The 23,163-nt window shown below is 33.2% G+C and overlaps 1 protein-coding gene across 1 annotated transcript in view; it reads right to left on the reverse strand.

The window, feature by feature from the left end:
• LOC101793415 (dynein axonemal heavy chain 8) overlaps window positions 1–23,163 on the reverse strand; it is a 135,848-nt gene that overhangs the window by 67,919 nt on the left and 44,766 nt on the right. Inside the window, exons 30-46 of the mRNA XM_072030593.1 lie at window positions 22,856–23,091; window positions 19,813–19,917; window positions 18,716–18,829; window positions 18,028–18,090; window positions 16,824–16,924; window positions 15,567–15,704; window positions 12,611–12,851; window positions 11,510–11,709; window positions 10,970–11,123; window positions 10,705–10,868; window positions 9,624–9,726; window positions 8,929–9,033; window positions 8,486–8,647; window positions 6,288–6,512; window positions 5,415–5,587; window positions 3,465–3,643; window positions 1,879–2,066 (exon numbers count right to left, since the gene is read on the reverse strand). Of these exons, the coding sequence (XP_071886694.1) occupies window positions 1,879–2,066; window positions 3,465–3,643; window positions 5,415–5,587; window positions 6,288–6,512; window positions 8,486–8,647; window positions 8,929–9,033; window positions 9,624–9,726; window positions 10,705–10,868; window positions 10,970–11,123; window positions 11,510–11,709; window positions 12,611–12,851; window positions 15,567–15,704; window positions 16,824–16,924; window positions 18,028–18,090; window positions 18,716–18,829; window positions 19,813–19,917; window positions 22,856–23,091 (2,651 nt within the window). The remainder of the gene's footprint in view (window positions 1–1,878; window positions 2,067–3,464; window positions 3,644–5,414; window positions 5,588–6,287; window positions 6,513–8,485; window positions 8,648–8,928; window positions 9,034–9,623; window positions 9,727–10,704; window positions 10,869–10,969; window positions 11,124–11,509; window positions 11,710–12,610; window positions 12,852–15,566; window positions 15,705–16,823; window positions 16,925–18,027; window positions 18,091–18,715; window positions 18,830–19,812; window positions 19,918–22,855; window positions 23,092–23,163) is intronic.

The raw sequence follows: 23,163 nt of genomic DNA on the forward strand, positions 1-23,163 counted from the left end.
TCAGTTAATACCCTTGTCATAATAAACTTAAGCTGAACTATGAATTAAATACCTTATACATAATGGTGTTATAACTGCAAATGCAAGCCAGCAAACATAATTTTAAAAATTTATGGAATAAAATCTACTTGGTTGATTGCTTCTACTGTATTTCCAGGAGAAATACTGACCAAGTATCAAGGTAATTCTAATAAAATGATAGTTCATAAGGAAAACAGTAATTACAGATAAATTTCTGGTAACTGAAGAATAAATACGTGCTTGACTGACACTGGTCAAACCTTAAGCATTCAGGGAAGAGGAAGTTCTATACATTGTGCAGAAGAGGTAGATCTTCTGACATGTTAAAGATTCAGTAACTAGGAAGAGTCAAGAAAAAAGAATAATAAGCAGTCTACAATGAAGAAATATAAGGGTGTTCTTTCGTATATTTCTTGTGTCTAAAGTTTATTTTTAAAATACAGACTTTCACTGAATGTTTAATTGTTGGTGAATCCATCTGCTTAAGAATCACATAAAAAATTGGAATTCTTTTAGTGATAGAACTAATTTTAATAATAATTCAAGAATATGCAGAGAATATTTTGTAACAGCAGTAAAAATAACACATTCAACAAAATTAAAACATGAAAACTTCACAACAAAGTCATATGGAATATAGCATCAATGACTAAGAAATTCTGACTAATAGAGGTTTTCCTGAACTTTTCTGCAAACATGAGGAATACTTCTAACATAAAACAGGTGACATTTACAAAATTAGAAGTGGTCAACATATTTATGGCCTCCTTATTATCCTGCACTTGAACATGCAAATGAGTATTTTAATTTCCATCTGCCTTGGCATTAGGAAACATACATTTGAAAATATCCTGCTGCCTATGAAATTACTGGAATTGGTCCTGCAAAGCCTCAGGAATCCTGTGGCAACATGACAGAATATCCTGAAAGTTCATATAAATCCAGGAGTTTGTGTTTCAGCCTTGGAGTAATGGTTGGTAACTGCCTGTCTAAAATTCTATTATACCACTTTGCATGTCTTTTTTTTTTTTTTTTTTTTCTGTCGATTATCCATTCAGATTTAGAACCTATCTTTGATGGATATATATTGCAATAATTTTTCACTAGTTGTCATTATAAGAAAGGGAACAATGCATCTCATAAATGCCACCCAGAATGCAGGACACAGTACTGTCATAATGCCTGTGCTAAATCCCGGATTGACACACAGACCAGAATGGACACCTCTACCACAGAAGGCCAAAACTGGACATCTAGCATTGTGGATGTGTTGACACATCCTGTATCAGCAAATGAAAGGGTCCAATCATTTTTTGCATAGGTTTTGGAAAGACCTGTTGTCTCCACAGTACAAAGGGAGTAGTTTATTCCAGAATCATTGTATTTATGGTCTGTAAATCAGCTTTAAAATTCTTATTTTATTTTTATTTATGCATATAAAATGCCCATTAGACAAAACATATCCTTAAAATTCTTATTTTATTTTATTTATGCATATAAAATGCCCATTAAAACATATCTCCTTGAAACTTAATTCCTCTTTCAGTAGCTTTCTTATTAATACTGTTACAGCTTTTCGTTTACAATTGTGAAGTTGGCCAAACATTGGGTGCTACATAATGAATTCAATACAGCAAGGGGATGTAATGCACTGAAAATAATCAAGCAAATATTAAGGCAAGCAATTCACAAACAACTATTTATATTGTGTTCTGGTAGTTCAGTCTAATTCTACAGCAACAGCTTCACCTAATTCATAAAAAAAAAAAAAAAAAAAAAAGTTATTTTCACCTTGTCATGTTATTAACTTGTATATGGCATAATTTGTTACTTCTAGGGAATTATTGCAACATTTACCATTGTTAGGAAAATTCCAAACTCTGGATTTAAATCCACACAGTCTCCATCAGAAAAAATGAATTGCTTTTTTCTTTCTTTTCTTGCTGTTAAGATAATATAAATTTGTTGTGCTGCTACGGACAAGACCGGCAACTCAATTCGGTTGAATTCATCAAAACATCCCCAAGATCCAGACTGTGCAAGGCCTAAAATAGGGACAGAAAAATTGTTACCTCTTTTTTCTTCATGCATATCTCAGATATCTGAACTATGTCTTTTTTTTTTTTCTTCAAATAATTAAAATTAATTTTATTGGCCTGTGGCCAAGGCCTATATTCCTCCAGTCTACCTGACTATTTTCATATTTATATTCAAGCTGAATTAATATTAGTTGATTTCTACAAAATGGTTGATAGTGAATCAAAATCTGAAAAATCTTTTGAAAACGTGGAGTATTCAGCAGATCTTTGGTACTGATCTTTCCACAAATTAAGCCTTTTATCGTAAAGTAGCAATTCAATTCCTCTGCAAAAAGCAACACTGTTCATCTAAAAAAATAAAAAATAAGTGACACACAATTTCAAAAGACTAGCCCTGAAATGTTACATTACAAAATCCTGTTGTTTTGTTGTTGTTGTTGTTGTTGTTTGCTTGTTTTTGTTTTAATTCAGGTTTTTACTTTCAAGGGTTTTTACTTTCACGTAGTGAAAAGGGTTCAGGTTTTTACTTTCAAGCTTAGAAACACATTATTTTAGACACTTTTATGACACTATTATTTCTTTGTTATGACAATCAAGTAACAACAACAAAACAAAAATTTGAATAGTTTCACCCCTTCTCAATACATACATGTATAATACCATAGCTTAGCAAAATGAGCTGACAGACTTCATGAAGTTTAAAAAGTCATTTATCTGGGACAGAATGACTCATTACAGCAACACAAAATTGGTGCTCATTGGCTACAAAGTAGTTTTGCAAAAAAGAAATGGGTGTCATGCTTAACAACAGAGCATGAATAGGAATTATGCACTTGTCACAAATGAACCCAGTTGCATTAAGATTATATCCAGCAGGTTGAAGGAAATCAGTGTTTGCCTCTACTCTGCACTTGAGAGATAGCAGTTGTAGCATATCCAGTCTGAAGCTTTCCATCAGAGGAAAGACACTGCAGCACAAGTCCAGAAGGTGGCTGCCCTAATGGCCAGGGGATTGGAGGATATGACAGAGTAGGAGAGGCTGAGAGAACAGTTTCTTCATCCTGAAAAGAAAAGCTAAAGGGAAAGCCTATTGCTGTCCACAAGAATTGAAAGCTGAAAAGTTGGAGCCAAACTATTCTGAGATGGACAGTGGAAGAAGAGCCAGTGGACGCATTGCAATGTGGAAAATTCCAAGTCAACATGTTCACAAAAAATTTTACCATGAGGTTGGTCAAATACTTGAACAGGGGGCCTGAATCATTTTGGTTATCCTTGGAGATGCTCAAGCCCAACAGGAATAAGGTTCTTTCAACCTGCCATAATGGCACTTGCTCTGAGCAGGAGGTGGGACTAGATGACCTGTGGAGGTCCCTTCCATCATAATAAGATTCTATGAAATCTTACCTTTGAAAATCCTACCCAAACCTCTGAAGTCCATTTGATCAGAGCAGTTAAAGACTACTACGTATTTTCCCAGAGCTTTTCCCATGTCTTTCGTTGTTTCTGTTTTACCAGTTCCAGCTGGTCCTGCTGGAGCTCCTCCCATGTTCATTCCCAAAGCCTGAGCTAAAGTTATATAGCACCTATAAATGTTAAATCATATTGATTTATCAAATCATATATATGTTTACGCATATATATGCATATGCAAACATAAAAAACAAACTACGTGCTATATTCTTGCATTACTTCTTCATAAAGTAGTTCCATTGAATTCACTGAGTTCAGGAAGATCAGAGTGGTGAAAGTCATGAAACACGGCATTTAAACATTACATATACAACCAAAAAGTATTTATCTGGTCTTTATCTAGTTCATTACAAACTGTGAATATTCAGTAAGTTAACACATTAATGCACACCACAAAGGAATTTAACTGTAATTAACTCTTTTTGAAGCTATAATAAAAAGATTCTGCTGTTGAATGGCGCTACTTCATCATATTTGGCAGTATCTTAATCTTTATACAATTCATTAGGTTAGGTTACATTTGTCTAAATCATGAAGTGTAAAAGAATAAGTCTACATGACCCCTGCCATAATTTTAGAAAATTACGGCAGGGGTCATGTAGACCCCTTATTAATTTAAAAAAAAAATAAAAAATTTTAAAAGACAATTTTTTTTATTTTTTTTTAAGATTGCTGTTTTAGCTGTGCGTGTGACCCTTAGCTATGATTTTCAGTCACAGTAAGTCACAGCAGAGTAATGCTCAAGGAATTAAAATGACAAAGTTTCTGTACAAATGAGGGGGTATCTTCACTGTCAAATCAACCCTAAAAACTCAAATTGAGTACATCTCAAACAAATGTATTTTTGTCTTTAATCAGCATTAAATAGAGTAGAAAATAGAGGTTAATAGATAACTAGTTGATATGATTTAGCTTTAATCACCACAACATATTACACCAAATTTGCACTGTAAGGATCTTAATGTTTTCTATGTGATTCTGTTAACTGATAGGAAACACGAGTGAATGAAGGTTTTACTCCCAAGGGTCTACTGGGGTCGAGACAAATATGAGGGTAGAATTTATCTTTCTGCATAAAAAAAGTACTTGATTGTTGGGTGCAGTGTGGTGTACTGCAGAAATGGACTGAGTTTTCACAATAGCAGTCCTACCTCTTCTGGGCAAATAAAGATGGAAAATAAAGATAGTCCAAAAAGCTGTACAGACCCGTATTCCACAAAATAGCAATGGTATTGTGGAATTTATTGTTGCTTCTTGAGGGGATCTTTTTGCAAGTGAAGTATCTTTTGGCTGTTTAGTTTCTCATTTGGCCAAAAGTAACATCTCCAGAATGGAAAATGTGGAGGAAGAATTTTAACAAACAACAAAAAAAGTAATCCACATTTATTTAAAACAAAATTAATGGTTGTTGTTTGATTGCCTGGTTACAGAGGGATAATAGCAATCACGCTCAGAAGGGACTTTGTCAAAATCCAGATTCGTACAGACAAATTTAAAATGTTTCCCAGTACTAATAAGAAGATAGGCAGTGATTGGTTGTCTTAGACTTTCAGACAGGAACCCTTACAGAATCCTTTGTTACAGAGGTTTAAATATTTGACCTAATCTTATCTTCAGAATAGAAATACTGCAAAAATATAATGTACCATATAATCTTAAAATTATTCAGTTCTGTTACTAAATCTTTTAAGACTATGAAGTGATAAAACTCTTATAGGAATGACTAGGTGAGATGTAATGATTAGTGAGGTTATATATGAAAGAATTTCATCAGTGACCTAACCCACACAGGACTTAATTCAGAATGACTCTCTTTGAAGATATTATGTTAAATAAACACTATATATATAAAAAGTATTTATGACATATAACCATGTTTCTAACCTGTCTGTAAGAGGTGTTATAACCAGACGATCAGTGCAACCCAGGAATTCATTTTGGTAAATAAAATCTACATCTGTAATGGATACAAAGACTTGATCGAAATCCTCCTTGAAATAAAATCTAGACTGCTTTAACCATTCAAAATCAGTTGGTGATTTGATGTGCATTTTTACCTTAAAAGAAAGTAAATAAATATATATGTTATAACTTAATATTCATGTTTATTATCTTTGATAGCTAGGATAAAATCCTAATTTGCATGAGAATAATGAGTGATTACTCAAGTTAAAGTTCCTAAGAAGTAAACTGAAGTAGATATGTCTTGCATAATATTTATAGATGTATATTAAGCCAATTAACAAATGTCCCAATCATATGAAACGATCATAATTACCTCTTTGTTATCAAATACAGCTTAAATTGCTTTTGTAGTGCAGCTAACCTGCCAAGTGAAATTAGCAAACATTATGTGAGTTCATCAAACACATTGGAACAAAGGGCACAATGCAGGAAAGATCTGATGGAGGCATGGAAGCTGCACAGAAACTAGTAGGCTTGTGCCATCAGCAATCAAAATATGTGAAGGATATAGTGTTGAGGGATAGAACTCCTCACTAAAGAAAAGAATGTAAATAATCTATTAGAGTCTAAAAAGTTCAGGGAAAGGATTGGCATAATCTGTTGATTTTAGTAGGTTTGTTTGTCTTCTGTGTATGTCCCTTAGGAACCACAAACACAATCCCAAAAGAGAAGGAGCAGGACCTTCTTAAAAAAATTAGATTAAGTTTAGATTAAAATTAGATTAAATATAGAAAAAAATAGGTGTTATGGAAGATACTGCTTAGTTGTCTTAAATCAAAGTCTGTACTTTACCAAATCATCAAAAATATCACGCTGATGTACATGAATGGTAATAAGTGTTTCAAATTTCACTCTGTCAAACTTGGAAAGATCATGTGTGGTCTGGCTAATCAACATATTCAAGATCTCCAGAAATCTCCCATTGGTCACTTGCATGATTTTTCTGTCCTCTTTAGCATTCTGTAGAGCTTCTTCTGAATCACGTGTCCACAACATTTGAATTCCCAGTAATCCAACCTGCAAATTTATTATGTGAACAAATACAAAAGAATCACTTGTTAAACACTAGCTTTATTCTAAATGCCTTGGATATAACAGGAACAAAAAATAATGGTTCCAAATTATCACTTGCTCCCATTATGATAATATCTCACCATAATACTGTGCCTAAATTAGTTGTCTCTGTTGTAGGATTTGAAACTCCTTAAAAAACATATTAAAAACTTTTATGAAAATTTGTCACACACTGAGACAAATACAAACAAAGCACAATCCTCAGTTTCACTTACAAACCCTTATTGTATTCCAGCATCAGAAACAAACACATTCAACTGTGGGGAGAAGTCCTGCTGGAAATTTTCCACTGCCAGTTCACAGCTAATTAAAGAACATTAAAAATGTGTGTGTTTACTACTGAACATGGAATGCATTGTTATGTTGCTAACATGCTCTCGTGATTAGAGCACATTGAACTAGAAGGTATTTTGGTTCCAAATTAATTTAGAAAGGTACAAAAACATTGAGTATAACCTACAGCCTCAGATTTTGATTTACCACACCAGACACATCCAGGACAAAAACTGATAGATGAGAACTGTAACAATACCTTTCTTTCTCACGTTGCAATGCAAGAAGACAAAAATTTTGACTTATCAACTCTTTCAACTTTTTTGCCTCCCTATGCCTATAACGAGTTCATAGTTATTTCCTGCTACAAAATCTCTGTATCTTGTCATTTTAAAATCATTTGGCTATCATCAGTAGAGTGTAAATTACTTTATTTTAGAATGACAACTCAGTTAAAGAAAAAAATATATTTGGATGTGACTTTTTCATGCTGCCTATAACAGAAGCATCTGAGACAGTAAGAAGGGAATTTGAAGGAAAGAAAATATTTCAAATATTTGCAAATATTTTGCCTAATTTCTTCTCTATTCTATAACAAAGCATTTCTTTCTCTGTACTTTAAATTTCTTGACAGAAGACCATTTTCTTATTTTTTTCCCTTCTGTCCACTGTTTTAACACAAATAATTCTTTCAATATGAACACATTTGGATTGGGAAATAAGATCCCAATTATTACCATTACTTTGCACATGGTAATAAAGCCACTTCAAAATGTTTGACATGCAAAAAAGACTGACAGTCCTTATTTTTTAAAGAAAAGTAATAGACCTTTAAAATAAATACCACTAATGTAAGACATAATTATATCATAAATACAGCTTAATTATATCATAAACACAGCTAATAAATAATAATAAATACAGCATAATTGCATCATAAATACAGCTTTAAGATAATTCTGTTCAATATCTAAATGTCCTCAACATTTTTTTTAATTAGCAATGTACTGGCCAGTTTTAATATTTGCATAAATTCTATTGAACAGTTATGCCCACTGCTATAATGATTAGCAAATGACCAGGTCGGAATTTGGGAAGGCTGGGAAACAATTCATTATTTGTTAATGAAATTTATGAACAATCAGTAAGATGGAGAAATGTCTAGGCAAACTAGAATCTTACAAAATAGGCTTCTTCTAGGAGTGCATTATCCTAATGACAAATACAGGAATTATGAAGAAAAACTCATAAACCATCATGAGATTATAAATCATTATGACATGAGATAATCATAATCATAGCTCTTGCAAGCATAAATTTAGAGAAATCTATCTGCACATGAAATTTTCATTGCATATCAGACATTCAATATCCATCACAGAAAATACAAGCTCTATTTCACATTCTCCAAGAGAAGACAAAATTATTTTAAAGTGTGTTATAAGAAAAAATATCATGCTACATATAGGACACCAAAACTGAGATAATTACAGGTTGCCTGCTACTGGTAGTTTTATATCTTTGTTTCCTCTATTGAAACTTCCTCATATAGACAACTCCTTAGCTTATATGTTGTTTATTTCCCATCTCCCTGGACACACAGCCCAGACTACACACACATCTTCCACATCCTGTATTCTCACCTGTGCTGGGAAGTGATTAAGAAAATTCAGCAAATTATATCCTGGGTCAATAATTTGGTAATATGCTGCCCTAATTACACCATGCAATGAAATCTGCTGCACACGCAGTAAATCCTGCAACCAAAGCTCTACTGGTCCTTTTGCAATCACTGGAGTGTCCAACTGAAAAATTAATTAAAGCAAAAGGAAGAAAATAGGACATAGTTAAACTTCAGTTCAACACCATTAGTTACTAAATAGTTCCTAATTTTTTATGCACAATTACAGATTTAATTTCTATAAACATTGTAGAAAAATATTTAATGAAGACAATTTTATTAGAAATAAATATTTCAATCATCAGTGTAATTAAGTATACATTAAGTTGAATTATTGTTATCTGTCCAATAACAGAACAATTTCTCTATTAACAAAATTTCTGGGGAAAAAAATCTAAGTCTTACTGGTATTTTTTCTCCTTCTCTTGATATGACTGCCAGTATGCGATCATAATCCTTTGCATGAAATTCTACTTCATTTATATTGTCAGAAATGGAAGGAAGATGTGGCTGTAAGGACAATTAAAATGTCAAATTAAATATATTATGGTAGCAAACAACAACAAAAAAATCTCAAGTAAGGTTATCTTGTGAAGGTTTGTCTGAACCTACGGATAAGCTTCAGGCCATCTAAAGTTAAAAATTGCTGAAATGCTTGTGTAGGATTATATCTCCATCTGCTGGTAGATTTTTTGTTAATTCTCTTTTGTTTTACATTTTCCGGAGGCAATCTAGCAGAACAATGGTCAGTTGTTAAGTCAACTATTTATCTCAACCCTCAGTTACAATCTAGACTAGCACTACATAAATCAGCAGTTTCAGAGGTTCCCTTCTGTCAGTTTAGCCATGAAAGGAACCTTCATTAAATCATGTGATGGGATCATATTTTAGTGTCCTGGATGCCGAAGACTGCCTTTAAGTTACGTATTTTTGTTTTCATTTCATATTTTGTTGAATACTAAAGAGCAAGAAACAAAAACAACAACAAATCTCCAAAGACTGCAAGAAGAAAATGTTAATGTTTTCATTCATTGAGTGTTTTTACATCTTTTAAATTTCTTTTTGTTATAAGTGGGAAAAAAAAATCACTAAGGCTGTACCTGTATTGTATGAGAATCACTTGCTTGTCCAAGAATTTCAAGAAGTACAGGATCAGAAACGAAAAAAAATCTAGGAAACAGTAGTCTCTTCTTCTCTAAATATCTTTAAAATTGAACAAGATTTCCATTAGAATATTATATCTTATTTTTTTTTCTCCATAAAAACAAAAGACTGGAATATTTATATTTCATTCTATATAGCTTTAATTTAAAAAAGAAGACTTGACAGATGCTAAAGCAAATCTCAACTGTGAACATTTTAAGAAGATATGCAAGGGGAGTTTTGAATATTCTTTTTTTTTAAGAGACTATCAAATTTTAACATTTTTCACAGTGACAGAACATTACCTGCTTGTACACACAAAGAATACTTGCTGACCAGCAATGATACTTCCTTAGTATCTCCCTACAGGTTATCATATTTTGATGCAAATGATCTTGAATTAAGATTGAATTAAGAAATATGCCAAATGTTGGAATGATGGACATTGGAATCAACTTCCCTACCACAAAGAATTCTCGAAACACAGTTACATAAAATTTCTATGCTATTTTATGTTTGTTTAAATATATGCTATTTTCTCTTTTAATGAATATGCAGACAATTAGCAGATTGTAAACAATGAGCAGACATTGTTTGTTTACCCTAAAGTCCTTTCTATCTGCTGAATCTATTTCTGAAACTGAAAATTTACTATCTGGTTTTATCTTAAAACAACAACAACAAAACTAAAACTGTCATAAAGCCTTCCTGCCTTCCCTTTCAAGTATTATCAATACAAATTCCCATTCAGGAGAGATTATCTTCACCAGTTACCCATGCAGTTTTAAAGAAACCTGATTACAGAAAGTTCGGATGACTTCTATTGCTAGACACTGAAAGATGCAAACTAGAAGTAAGCAGAAACTGTGTAGGTATAATCTAGAAAAAGTAGACTCACTCTTCAGATTTGCTCTTTTGAAACATTTTAAATATTTAGTTTGGAACTGAAGTGAGACTGACTATTTAGTATAAACTATTTACAGAATAATAAAATATTACATATATATACACATACACACACATGTTTAAAATTCATACCCTGTAAGTGATTTCTGACATACTTCCAGCTGCTCATGTAAGTGAGGTAGAAGTTGCTCCATAGTCTCATCTCCAACACAGCAAGTAATTACATTTGGGTTTTCATGAGCTCGTTGCATTATTCTTACCCATGATTTGTCAATATTCTGAAAACGCTTTGCTTCCTATATATTATAAAAACATAAGTGCTTTCACATCATCATCTGTTGAAAAGCATTACACAGATAGCAATTAATACATAATAGGCGAATACCTATAAGTTTACCTGGGGTAACTGTTTTGCAATATCTCCCCCTACAAAAACAGCTTCAAGATAAACCCAGAGGTTCTGTACAACCAGCCATTCTTCAATTATATCTGTAGAGCCACTTAGTTTAGAAATCCAACTCTGAATATCTTTTTTAAATGGTGCATTGTATCTAAAATAATGGAAGAGAAACACAAATGATTTAATTCTTAAAAAATAAAAAATAAAATAAAAAAGCTATTATAAAATAAGAAAGTAAAATAAAAAACAGTGAAAACAGTGGAAAAAAAAAAAACACACTTGTTTAACTTGGAGAGCAAGAAGAATCCCCTGAAAAGAAGTTTCTACCAACTGGATTATATTCAAATCTATTAAGACAATAGGTTGCTGCTAATACACGAAAGTGTGCCACTTGTAGTTTTTTAATCAGAAATTTTAGCTTTTATTCTTTTTTTCATTACACTCCATTCAAACTTACTGCTAATTTAGTCTAATACTATTTGAGTTACTACCTCAGTGTGTTACTGAAAATACCATACAAACTCATTTTAGAAGTACCTATTGCTCAGTAAAGAGCCAAGAATCATTAAACTGTCCTCCATCGAAGTTATAATTTCTGATGATTCCGTTCCCTTTAGCAGTAGCTCTCCTCTCCCTTTGAATGATGAGAAGCTCAAAAATTGGTTTCCCCAACTGTCAGCTATTTGAGATAATTTGGCTTCTATATCCTTTTCCTTTGTAGCAGATATACATATATCCTGCAAAGAAAGAATAATTTTTTAGAATCTATGTTCTTCATAAATTAAACACTTCCTGATATTATACATCTAATAATGGTCTATTTAAAAACAATATATTAAATTTTATAAGATAGTACAGCTGTGTCACAAATGCAAAAATCACAGTACTATTTTTACAGAAATCTCACTAAAATTAAATATATACATGTAGAAAACTGAAAAATACTCCATTGTAAATGCATTAGTATTCCATTTCTACAGTTTCATGTTTTATTATTTCTGCACAATAAGATTTCTGGATCATTATTTCAATATATTTTTGGGTAATGACAGACTCATTTTCATAGGAACTCTTAATCCTATCACATTTCAGTTTATAGAATCATAGAATCTCAGATTAGGTTACCTTGGAAAGGATATCTGAAGTTCATCAAGTCCAACATCAAAAATAAATCAAAGTATGATCAAAGTATGAATATAATGATATAATTTGCATGTATATTTCATAGAATCATAGAATGGTTTGGGTTGGAAGGGACCTTAAAGACCATCTATAATTCCATCCTGCTACCATGGGCAGGGACACCTCCCACCAGACCAGATTGCCCAAAGCCCCATCCAGACTGGCCTTGTGTATGCCCCAGGGATGGGGCATACATAGCTTCTCTGGGCAACCTGTGCCAGTGCCTCACTACCCTAAGAGTAAAGAGCTTCCCAGTACCTAATATAAATTTACCCAGTTTTAGTTTAAAACCATCCCCCCTTGTCCTGTTACTACACTCCCTGAAAAAGAGTCCCTCCCCACCTTTCCTCTAGGAAATATAATTAAATAATTAGACAAACATTTTATAAATTATAATTTATGACATTTTTGCTGATAATATAAAATGAAGGAGGAAGAAAAAATGTATGTACCTACCTCAATGTCATCTTTATTTTGAAGAATTGGTGCTTCCATGATGTTTCGAAGGCAAAAGGTATCAGATTCTATATCAAATTGATGTCCTGTTGTTTCAGCTATACGATCCCAGTGTCTTTGCTTCATTGCTTTGTCAGTCATCATTTCCAACAAAGGACAAGACTCACTGAAATCATCAATTTTTTTCTTGAGATCTAAAAATGCTTGCCAGGTTTGGAGTCCTTTAGGTAGCCTACGACACCTGCAGTTGAGTTAAAATAATGCAGTAGTAAATGTCCTTTTGTCAAAATAGGAAATTTTAAAAACATTCTAAAAACACATGAGGAAATATGAAATAGCTGCTATTGAGGTCAACATTTTCTATGTAAAATTGTGTCAAATTAGTCTATCTTTTTAGGTAAAAACCCGTAAGTCCTCTTAACAAAACATATTACTTAACATTTTTAACCTCTGATGCATTCTTTACTAATAAACAGAAATATTGCAGCTTGCATTAAAACATAAGTTAATTAGCTGCTTATCATCACAAATTTTTATTGACCAAAAAACATATTAATATTTTATCATTTGCTCTGTTTGCAAACTTTCTTTTCATTCATTAATAAAGGATTAATATGAGGTTCAGTTATTCGGAGCACAGGAATCAGATATGAAAAAGATGCACATTTTGAATAATATGCTGCAGGTTCCAAAGCTGTGAGCCTTGTTATCCTTACTGAGCCCTGTAAATCAGAAGATGACATTTTACACAAAGACAAGATACTACAGATTAGGTGTCTGTCAAGAGTTTGCTTCTTTGAGTGGCTCTTCATCTCTGAAATTCTAATATATATAACCTCAAAATTGTGAAAAAGAAAACAAAACACTACCACCAACAAAAAACAAAACCACTACCTTTGGCACATATTTCCTTGAAATATTATCATTTCACAGTTCATGTTTCCCACTCAGAGATTCAGAACTAACACAAATTTCAAACCCAATCTTCCACTCTGTCAAAAGTGCAGTTAAAAAACTATGTAAATTTTTCACTTACCAATTATAATGCTATATTTGATATAATACATAAGTTAAGCTTCACAAAAACATACACTTTCTAGACTACCATGACACCCTGATGCCCATTAAAAAATAAATAAATAAAAAAAAATCCTCATTTTGTAGCACAGATCCTCTCCCTCTAGTTCATGAAGGTTTTGGTACTATTTTTGGATTACTTGAAGTCATCAGTGAGATAAGGCATGAAAAAAAAACTTTCAAATCAATGCTAAGTGGTAAGATATGTTGACAAAGCAAAGGACTAAAGAATTTGATGAGTCAATAATTGGGGCGTGTACTTAACAAGCTAAGGAAAAACTTTTTATACAGAAGACTTTTCACTGGAGCTACAAAGGTAATTGGCCTTTTATACGCTTTTACATTAAACAACGAATTTCAAAGAGTATTATAACTTAGCTTTTGAGAAACTCTGCATTTCAGGAACTAGATTTAAGATTGATGTAAAGCTATCTTAGTAGGGCTGCTCTACTCTATAATCGTAGTATAGATATAACCAAAACACCAAATACTTGCACAAGAACAAATACACATCAATTCATTATGCCTTTATTTTGGAAATTAATAAAGTCAGATTCTGGAATGTTACTCCAATAAGAGGACTGGGGGAAAGAAGTGCAAAAAAAGCTGGAATTGTTTCAGAATTGAGCTTATCATGACACAGGATTGCCTTATGTAGCAGGATAGTGGTGGACAGGTCTCAATGATGCAGTTACTCTGTTGTAAATTATTATTCTCCTATTCTTCCATACTGTATTTCTTCCAAAAATAATAAATGTACTTTTTAGAAAAGGTTAGAAAATACTTCTGAAGCAATCTAATTACATCTTAATAGTCTCAACGACAAAGCCATTTTAAGCTTTCAAACTTACTGCAATGTTTGTTGCTTTTTCTTTTCTTTCTTTTTTTTTTTTTTTCCTCAAAACTATGCTATTTAGATGCTATTGTTAATCCATGTTAATGCATTTTAAAAGGAAGAAATGTTTTAAAAAAGGATGAAAGAAGGGAAATGATTTTCTTACTCTGGTCTGTGCTGGTGCAGCCTCACCTCAAGTACTGCGTGCAGGTTTGGGTGCCACAATATAAAAAGGACATAAAACTATTAGAGAGCATCCAGAGGAAAGCTACAAAGATGGAAAAGGGTCTAGAGAGCAAGACGTATGAGGACTGGCTGAAGTCACTTGGTTTGTTCAGCCTACAGAAGAGGAGGCTGAAGGGAGGCCTCATGTCAGCCTGTAGTTTCCTAACAAGGAGAGCAGAAGGGCAGGTGCTGAGCTCTGCTCTCTGGGGACACAGCATGGAGCTCCAGCAGAGGAGGCTTAGGTTGTATATTAAGAAAAGGTTCTGCATCCAGAGGGTGGTTGGACATGGGGACAGGCTCCTCAGAGCAGTGGTCACAGTACCAAGCCTGCCGAAGTTCAAGAAGCACTTGGACAATGCTCTCAGACACATGGTCAGATTTTTTACGTGGTCCTGTGTGGAGGCAGGAGTTGGAATTCATGATCATTGTGGGTAAATTCCAACTCAGGATACTCTATGACTCTATGAAATATTGTAAAAGACTCAGAAATGTTATCATTGTATCCAGCACTTTAAGTCAATAGGCTACTCCGCCTAGTTGATTAATTTCCCTTTCACAAACTTTCAGCATAACAGTTTGGTTGGTTTAATAAAGATCAACACTTCAACTCATTATATAGTATTCTGTTATCAAAACTACAGATGAAAGACAGGTTAACTAAAAGTATAGCATTATCCCACTCTTTCTTGAAGAACCTGATCACCTTATGATAAACCTTATTCATGGAAGTTTTGTATTTAAATATATCAAATAGCTTCACTAAAGTTACCTAAATCTTAATTAATTTAATGTAAGTTTCTGTTCATATTAAGAACACACCTGTTTTGGAAATCCAGAAGCTCAGCATTAATTTTTTCAATATCTACATCTGTCCAAAGTATCTCATAATAACCATTGATGCTGCTTATTACAGTATCATACAATCCATACAATTTCTGAAGCAAGTTTAACTCCTTCCTGGAACCAAAAAAGTCATACGAATAATATCAATCAGCTATTTGGATATCTATACATGATATCTGAAATACTACTACCAAAAATTGAGATCAATTAGATTTTATTTCTTAATCTAGAAAAGAACAGTTCATTAATACAAACAAACAAAGAAACAAACAACAACAAAGCAGATGGTGCTAAAGACCTATTAACTACTCTAAACTTATATGGGGAAAGTTTTGCTTTGGTATACTTCTATAAAACTTCAACTCATCCAAAAGACATGATTGTCCCCCTAATACTCAGTAGTATCTTCATCCTCCCCTCAAATACTGTGTGAAATTTTGTGGTCCACAATATAAGAATATAAAACTATTAAGATATGTTCAAAGGAGGGCAACAAAGATGTTGAAAGGACTAGAGGGCATGAATTATGAGGAGTGGGTGAGGATACTTGGTTCGCTTAGCTTAGAGAAAACTGATGAGTGACTTCACTGCTGTCTACAACTTCCTCATAATGAGATGTGGAGAGGGAGGTGTTGTTCTCTTCTCTCTGGTGACTAGCGATAGGTCATGGCTTAAAGCTGAGTCAGGGGAAGATCTGGATATTAGGACAAGTATATTGGATGTTAGGATTAGGTTCTTCACTGAGAGGGTGGGTGTTCAAGCACTGGAACAGATTCCTCAGGGAAGCAGTCACAGCCCAAAGCCTGTTGGTGTTTAACAAGCATGTGAACAATTCCCCATAGATACGTGGTTTCACTCTTAAATTGCCCTGTGTGGAATCCAGAGCCAGACTGTGTGATCTTTGTGTGTCTTCCAACTAAGGATATTTTATGATTCTGTGGTAGTTTATGCACCTTGAGGTGGCTCTGTAGTGCAAAGCAGGGGCACTGGGACGGGATCCCCAGAGCAGTGGTCAGTGTACCAAGACAGCTGGAGTTCAAGCAGCACTTGGACAGTGCTCTCAGGTCAGGTTTTTTGGTTGGTCCTGAGTGGAGCCAGAAGTTGGAATTCATGATCCTTGTAGGTCCATTCCAACTCAGGATATTCTATGATTCTATGATTCCCCTTTTGTGTACCTTTAGCCTTTCTAATATACTTAATAAACACCTAGAACAGCTGTATTTCCACAATTACCTGACTTTATGCAAAACTGCATAGTCTGTGACAGGCAATCCAAACAACTGCTCACCAGATGAGTATGTGATAAACTTTCTCCAAAGCTCATCAAAATTAGCCTGGTGACATTAAGATTCATACAGACAAAATAAATTATATATATAATTTAAAATAGTCTAATAATAAATCTACAGTTCTACACTTGTCTTAAAACACTTGTATTACAAGCATAAACATCTGAAAAATACATTTAATCTAAATTTTTGAAACAGTTTTCATGTAAAGCAGTATCAATTCCATATGTTGAATTCAGTTAGTAAATATATTTATAAAGCAATAATTTGAAGAAACATTTTACAAACATGGGATGTGAAATTAATTCCATATCATGCAGACAGAAAAGTAAATACTTGTATTAGGTGATAAAGTAGACGTCCTGAATTAAAAACATCAGAGAGTGCCAAAAATACAGCTACTGTCAGACAAAGTGTAAATGCTGTCCAAAGTATTGGATCAACATGGGAAAGTGAAAGAACAGTTTGCGTACAACAGCATTACCTTGTCGGCATAAATGTATCTGACAAATTTATTTGAAGAGCAAATTCAAACAAAGTCATTTCATTTTCAGTATATATTAGATGCATGTGGAAGTTTAAGCTTTTGTTACTCTGTTGGTGCTTTTCAAGAACTTTGAATTCACTTTTTACAGAATAAATATATAATACATAAGATACTAACAACAGTCACGTGGGTTGGGGCTGAGGCGGAATCTTCAAGTTATAACTTTTGAAGAAAACAAGGATGAAAAATGGAATAAAGCTCATTGTGGAACCACGAACTAAGGTTCATAACAAAAACAAAACACTGAGTTGAAAGGCAAGTTTCTAATGGAAAATGTGATCTTTACAGGAGGGAAAGATTGGTTTATGTGACCAATATATAATCTGGCTTCTTTTTAGCTACTATTGAGTTGTACTTGCCTCTTCCCTTTTTTTTATTGTTCTTATTTCTTTAGGTAGATAATTTCTGCTCAAGAAACATGAAGAGTGGAGCAGGGTTACTTATCAGTCCTTCTACTTAAAGGAAAACATTGCCTGATTAAATACTAAACAAAATACCCACCGAGATTGAGTCTTCGGTGTGTCTTTCTCTAAACTCACTTTGATAAGCAACAGTGGATCTAAATTTAATTATTTCAAAATGTAACTGTTTATTTTCTTACCTGAAAGATCTGTAGCCTATTACTAGCTTCCTGAGGTGGAATATTTGGAACCATAGGTCCTTCCTTTTAAAGAAACAATTAACAAAAACCTCAATATTAATTCTCAAAGTGACTGAAGTCCACTGTATATTTACAGTAGCTCATCACAAAATACATAACCTTTTGATAGTCAAGATCCAATTAAGTTACGTGTGTTGCTAACACAATATTTACAGTGGTAAATCTAATAAAAGATAACACTTATAAAATTAAGAAATCTTTAGCTTTATTAAATTGAACAGCAATAGATTTCATTTCTCATATTTTGTTTGTTTGAAATAAATAAATAATAATAATAAAAATATATATTTATATATATACATACATACACGTATCTCCAGTGTGTGGCCTGTGACACTTTTTTAACATGGGAATACAATCAAAGATATCATAATGTACTGCAATTTCTAAACTAAGATCTCATGAAAAATCATGCCACCAGTGATTCTCTTCTCTGAGTTGTTTGCACTGCTGTTTCTCCAGACTTAAAAGTATGACGTATAACAATGACTGCTTAACAACCATGACATATTTACCATATTCAGTAGCTCAACAGCATAAAACTCTGGCATCCAAATGATGCAAATAAAAATATTGAAAAGCCAAGTACAAGTCTTTCAGATAACTAAAAAATTAATATTACAGTTACCGTTTCATATGATGTTTCAAAGTTTGACACATCTTCCCGAAAAACTGCAACTGATTCCAGTAAATTACTTTTAAATTTGGGCTGAACTTGAACCAACTCATCCTGAATTCTGGTCTGACAAAAAAGAATAACAAGAAATACATTATTATTTTCTTTATTTTTTTTTTATTTTTAAAATCAGGAACAGATATTTGAGCCATATATAACCCAAAATCATACATACATAAGTATTAAAGTTTTGAACAAAAGCGAATGATTTGAAACTAAACAGGTATTATTTTCTTTCATGGTGCTACATGTTCAATTTTTGAGATGAAAGATGAAAACAGCAACAACACGCTCTCCCATCTACTAACAAATGAATATTTACAATGAATATTTACAAAAGGGGAGAAGGAAATATAAGGACACAGAAAACAGAACAATAAAGATCCTTTTTCTCTCCATTCCTCTCCTCCCTCTAAAAAAAAAAAACGAAACCCAAAATGTTACAGTCCTCATGGATTGCTCAGTATTTTCTTTAAAAACGTCAATATTCTTTGTTCAAAAGTTTGAGAGAGAAACAAGAACTGCCTGAAATCAAAATATAAATTACTCATGCCAGTGATTACTCTGCAGAATAGGATCTAAATATTACAATAAAATATTTCCATATTTCCACCAAAACTTCCCCATTTCAGGAAAATGTCCAACAGACACTGAGCTTTTGAGGGATATGTCTGTCCTAAACAATGATGTGTACAGTCATCATTTAAGGGGAAGGACGGTGAGGAAGTATGCAATTTTTAAAATTATGTAACCTAAGATCTATAATCTTGATCAGACAAGAATGGAGCAAAAACTGTAAAAGAAAGACACCAGAAAAAATCAAAGAGAATAAATAAATTTCTCATTTTCTTGCAGATTTTAGGCACATATATAAAAGCTATAATAAATATTTTAATATTAAAGAACTTCTCTATAAAAATAAAATTAGAAAATGAACATCCTAATCAAAGGTATAGACACTAGTGAGCAACTAAGACCAAGAGTCAGAATACAAACCGGAGTCTGTCCCACACTCATTTATATCCTAAACTGTAGTTTTATATACTTACAGCTTTTTTCTGTAATTTATTAAAAGAATATCTGAGTGAATCAACACCTTCTGATTCTTCTTTTGTAACCTCAATTTCAAATGTGTTTAAAATGGCATAGGCTTCCTAGACGAAAAGAGAAAACCTTAGTAACAATCCATTTTAAGTTCATTTGCAGAAACATAGATCCAATGTGTTAATAACATTTCAAAGAAAATCTACACATGTAATTTAGGCATAAAATATTCATTTGTTCTTAAAAAAAAAAAAAAAGGATGTTGAATAAATCAGAACTAGAGCAAAACAGTAAAAAAGAGTTTCTTTAAATAAAATTCTCTTGGATGAGATAACAGAAAGATATACAAACACAATACATTGAATATTAAATATATATGAAGTTTTATCATCTTAATGGTATCTGTATTACATTACCTGAATGTATATTTTGATTTTTTTTTCCCCACCTCTGAATTACTCTCACTAAATCACAGATTTTGGAAATATTTTGCCATCTGACCCATAGAATCTTTACTATATGTTTTCAAGCTATCAAGCATCTGCATAAGTATCTATTTCATTATGAACCTTTCTTATTATTTATTCACACTAGTAACTTGTTTGCATCCATGGAGTTTGCACATCTTCTGTTTTATGACCCTCTTATCAGACCAAGGGAACAACTTATTTAAACATAAGACTGCCTTCTTATTTTACAGATTCCCAAAAGGTACACATAAGATTGGTTAATGAAGACAACACTACATATCATGTTAGCTGATCCTCTGACCTATGACTTCTATTATGTGCAGTTCATGATGTTTCATAAATATAGTTGTTTACTCTGTGCAGATACCTACACTTGGAATTCTCTTGTTCAACTTCTGAGAGGTGTAAACTGAATCACTGCGGTTATAAGGGGCCTCTAGAGATTGTCTAGTCCATTCTAGTCCATTCCCTCACAACCTCAAGGCAAGGTAACCTGGAACATATTGCCCAACACCAGGTCCTGTGTCCAGTCAGGTTTTTCTTCAAGGATGGAGATACACTCCAAGTGTATCTCACCCACCAGAGTGAAAGAGTAGTTTCACCTCCCTTGACCTGCTGGGACTCTTCTAACTAATGCTGCCCAGGATACCTTTAACTTTCTTTGCCACAAGCACACTTTGTTGGCTCATGTTCAACGTGGTATATACCAAGAAACACAATTCTTTTTTTGCAGTGATTATTTTCAGACAGTCACCCCAGCCTTTGCTGGTGCCTATGCTGCCTATTCATCTCCTGGAGGAGGACTCAGCATCTGCCCTTTTTGAGCTTAGTGAGGTTCCTGCCCAGTCACTTTGAAGGGCAGCACAACGATCTGGTATATCAGTCATCCCTTTCAGTTTTGTGTCACCTGCAATCTTGCTGAGGGTGCACTCTGTCCCATTCTCCAGGTCATTAACACAGTACTAGACCGAGGGTGGGCCCATGTGGTACTTTGCTATTTACAGGCCTCCAACTAGACTTTGTGCCACTGATCATAACACTTTGAGCCTGACAATTCAGCCAACTTTCAGTCAAACGCACTGTCTGCTTACCTAGCCTACATTCCATCAGTTTGTCAACGAGAATGTTATAGGAGACATTGTCAAATTCCTCACTACAATCACAATAAATAATGCCCAACGTTTTCCCTATGTCCACTGAGCTAGACATTATAGAAGCCTATCAAATTGGTCAGGCATGATTCTTCAGACTATAATCAGTCTATGCCTGATCGCCTTCCAGTCTTACTTTTCCTTACATCAAGCCCTCCTTCCTTCAGTCATGTTCTAGCAAGAAATAAAATGCCTAATCACCCCCAAAAGTTCTAATTAAGCTCACTAAGGAAACAAGACAAAACATTGAACTTTTTCAATTGAAATTACTGATCAGGTGACACTATTTTATATTCAGATCTTGATTTTATCAGCTATAAACTCTTATTTATTTAAGGAAAGCTCATGAAGAAAGAACAGAGTGGAACTCATTATTTTAGTAAAGAAAAGGAGTAAACGTATAGAATGTAAGATGTAGAAAGGTTTGTAGGGAGGTTTGGGAAAGAATCTTTAGACTAATATTCATCTCAAAGTGCCAGAAACTGGTAAAAAATATTATTCCTTCAGAATTTAAAATATCTTTATGATATTATTTACAATTTTTGCATCACTTTTCCTACATATGTAAAATCTGAGAAAGAAACAGTGCCAAACTCAGTTTCTCTTGCTTATTTTATTTAATATCTATGTGTGTGATTATCACATCCCTATCTTTTGCCTGACAAGTAGTCTGAAGATACTCAGCCTAAGAAAGAACGTTTAGTAATACTTCCTTAACTTAATATTAGGAATAATATCAACAATCCACTGAAAGTCCATTCTGGTATCACATTAACAGAACAGTCTTCCAGAAGGAAAATGTTAGTATTGAGCAGTACAATTTCTTCTTCAAAAGGTGGATAAAAATGTAAAACAGATGTTATATTAAGCTGACTATTTCTGAGTATGATAAAAAAAAACAACAGAACTGCGAAGTATATATAAAGCTTAATGAACTTCTTTATCCAGTTAAATCAGGCAAACTGGAAGAATGCTGCAAATTTCTGACAGAATACAATGATGTGTGGCTCTGTGAATGCATTCTGGTTATATTCAAGGGGGTTAGATTATAACAATGTTTTCTCTTGGACACAGAATAGTTAGGAAAAAGATTAAGGCTAATGGAAAAGCACACAGCAAAAGGGAGATTACTGTTCCTGTCTCTTGTGCTCACATCTGCATGCCATCTCCTATATTGTATTTAAGTTATAAATTATTTGAGAATCTATTTTTTTTTTATTCTGAATTTATACAGTAAATACCAAACTATCTAATAGTGGTTCATAATTTATAATAAAAATAGCAATAAAAATACTACTTTGTTTCCTATCTTCCTTGTAGACCTTTTATAACAGTAAACTCCTTATTTGGGTTCTCACTTTATTTAATGACTCCTCATATATAAAACTAACCGTTTTAATCAAAATAAAAAATTAAAGTCATCTTACTTCAATAGGTCCCAGAGTCATATCCATTTGTATTTTATTATCACGTATGATAGATAAAGCTTCCATTGCCAGTCTGACATCATCTAGGTCACGCAGAGGTCGAGACAATTTCTTTAAATATGTAGTTATGAATGACATCATGTCTGTCATTTTCTTTTTATATTCCTCATTTAAATAATGACAGAGGACCATCTTCCAGGCTTTGGCTTCAACTGATAAAGCTTTTTTCAGGGGTCCTGTTTTCAAAATAAATAAATATATAAATCCACACATCATATATGGTTCTTTATAGCAATTCAGAATAACAT

The sequence above is a fragment of the Anas platyrhynchos genome, chromosome W (assembly GCF_047663525.1).
Source record: "Anas platyrhynchos isolate ZD024472 breed Pekin duck chromosome W, IASCAAS_PekinDuck_T2T, whole genome shotgun sequence".
NCBI classification, from domain to species: domain Eukaryota; kingdom Metazoa; phylum Chordata; class Aves; order Anseriformes; family Anatidae; genus Anas; species Anas platyrhynchos.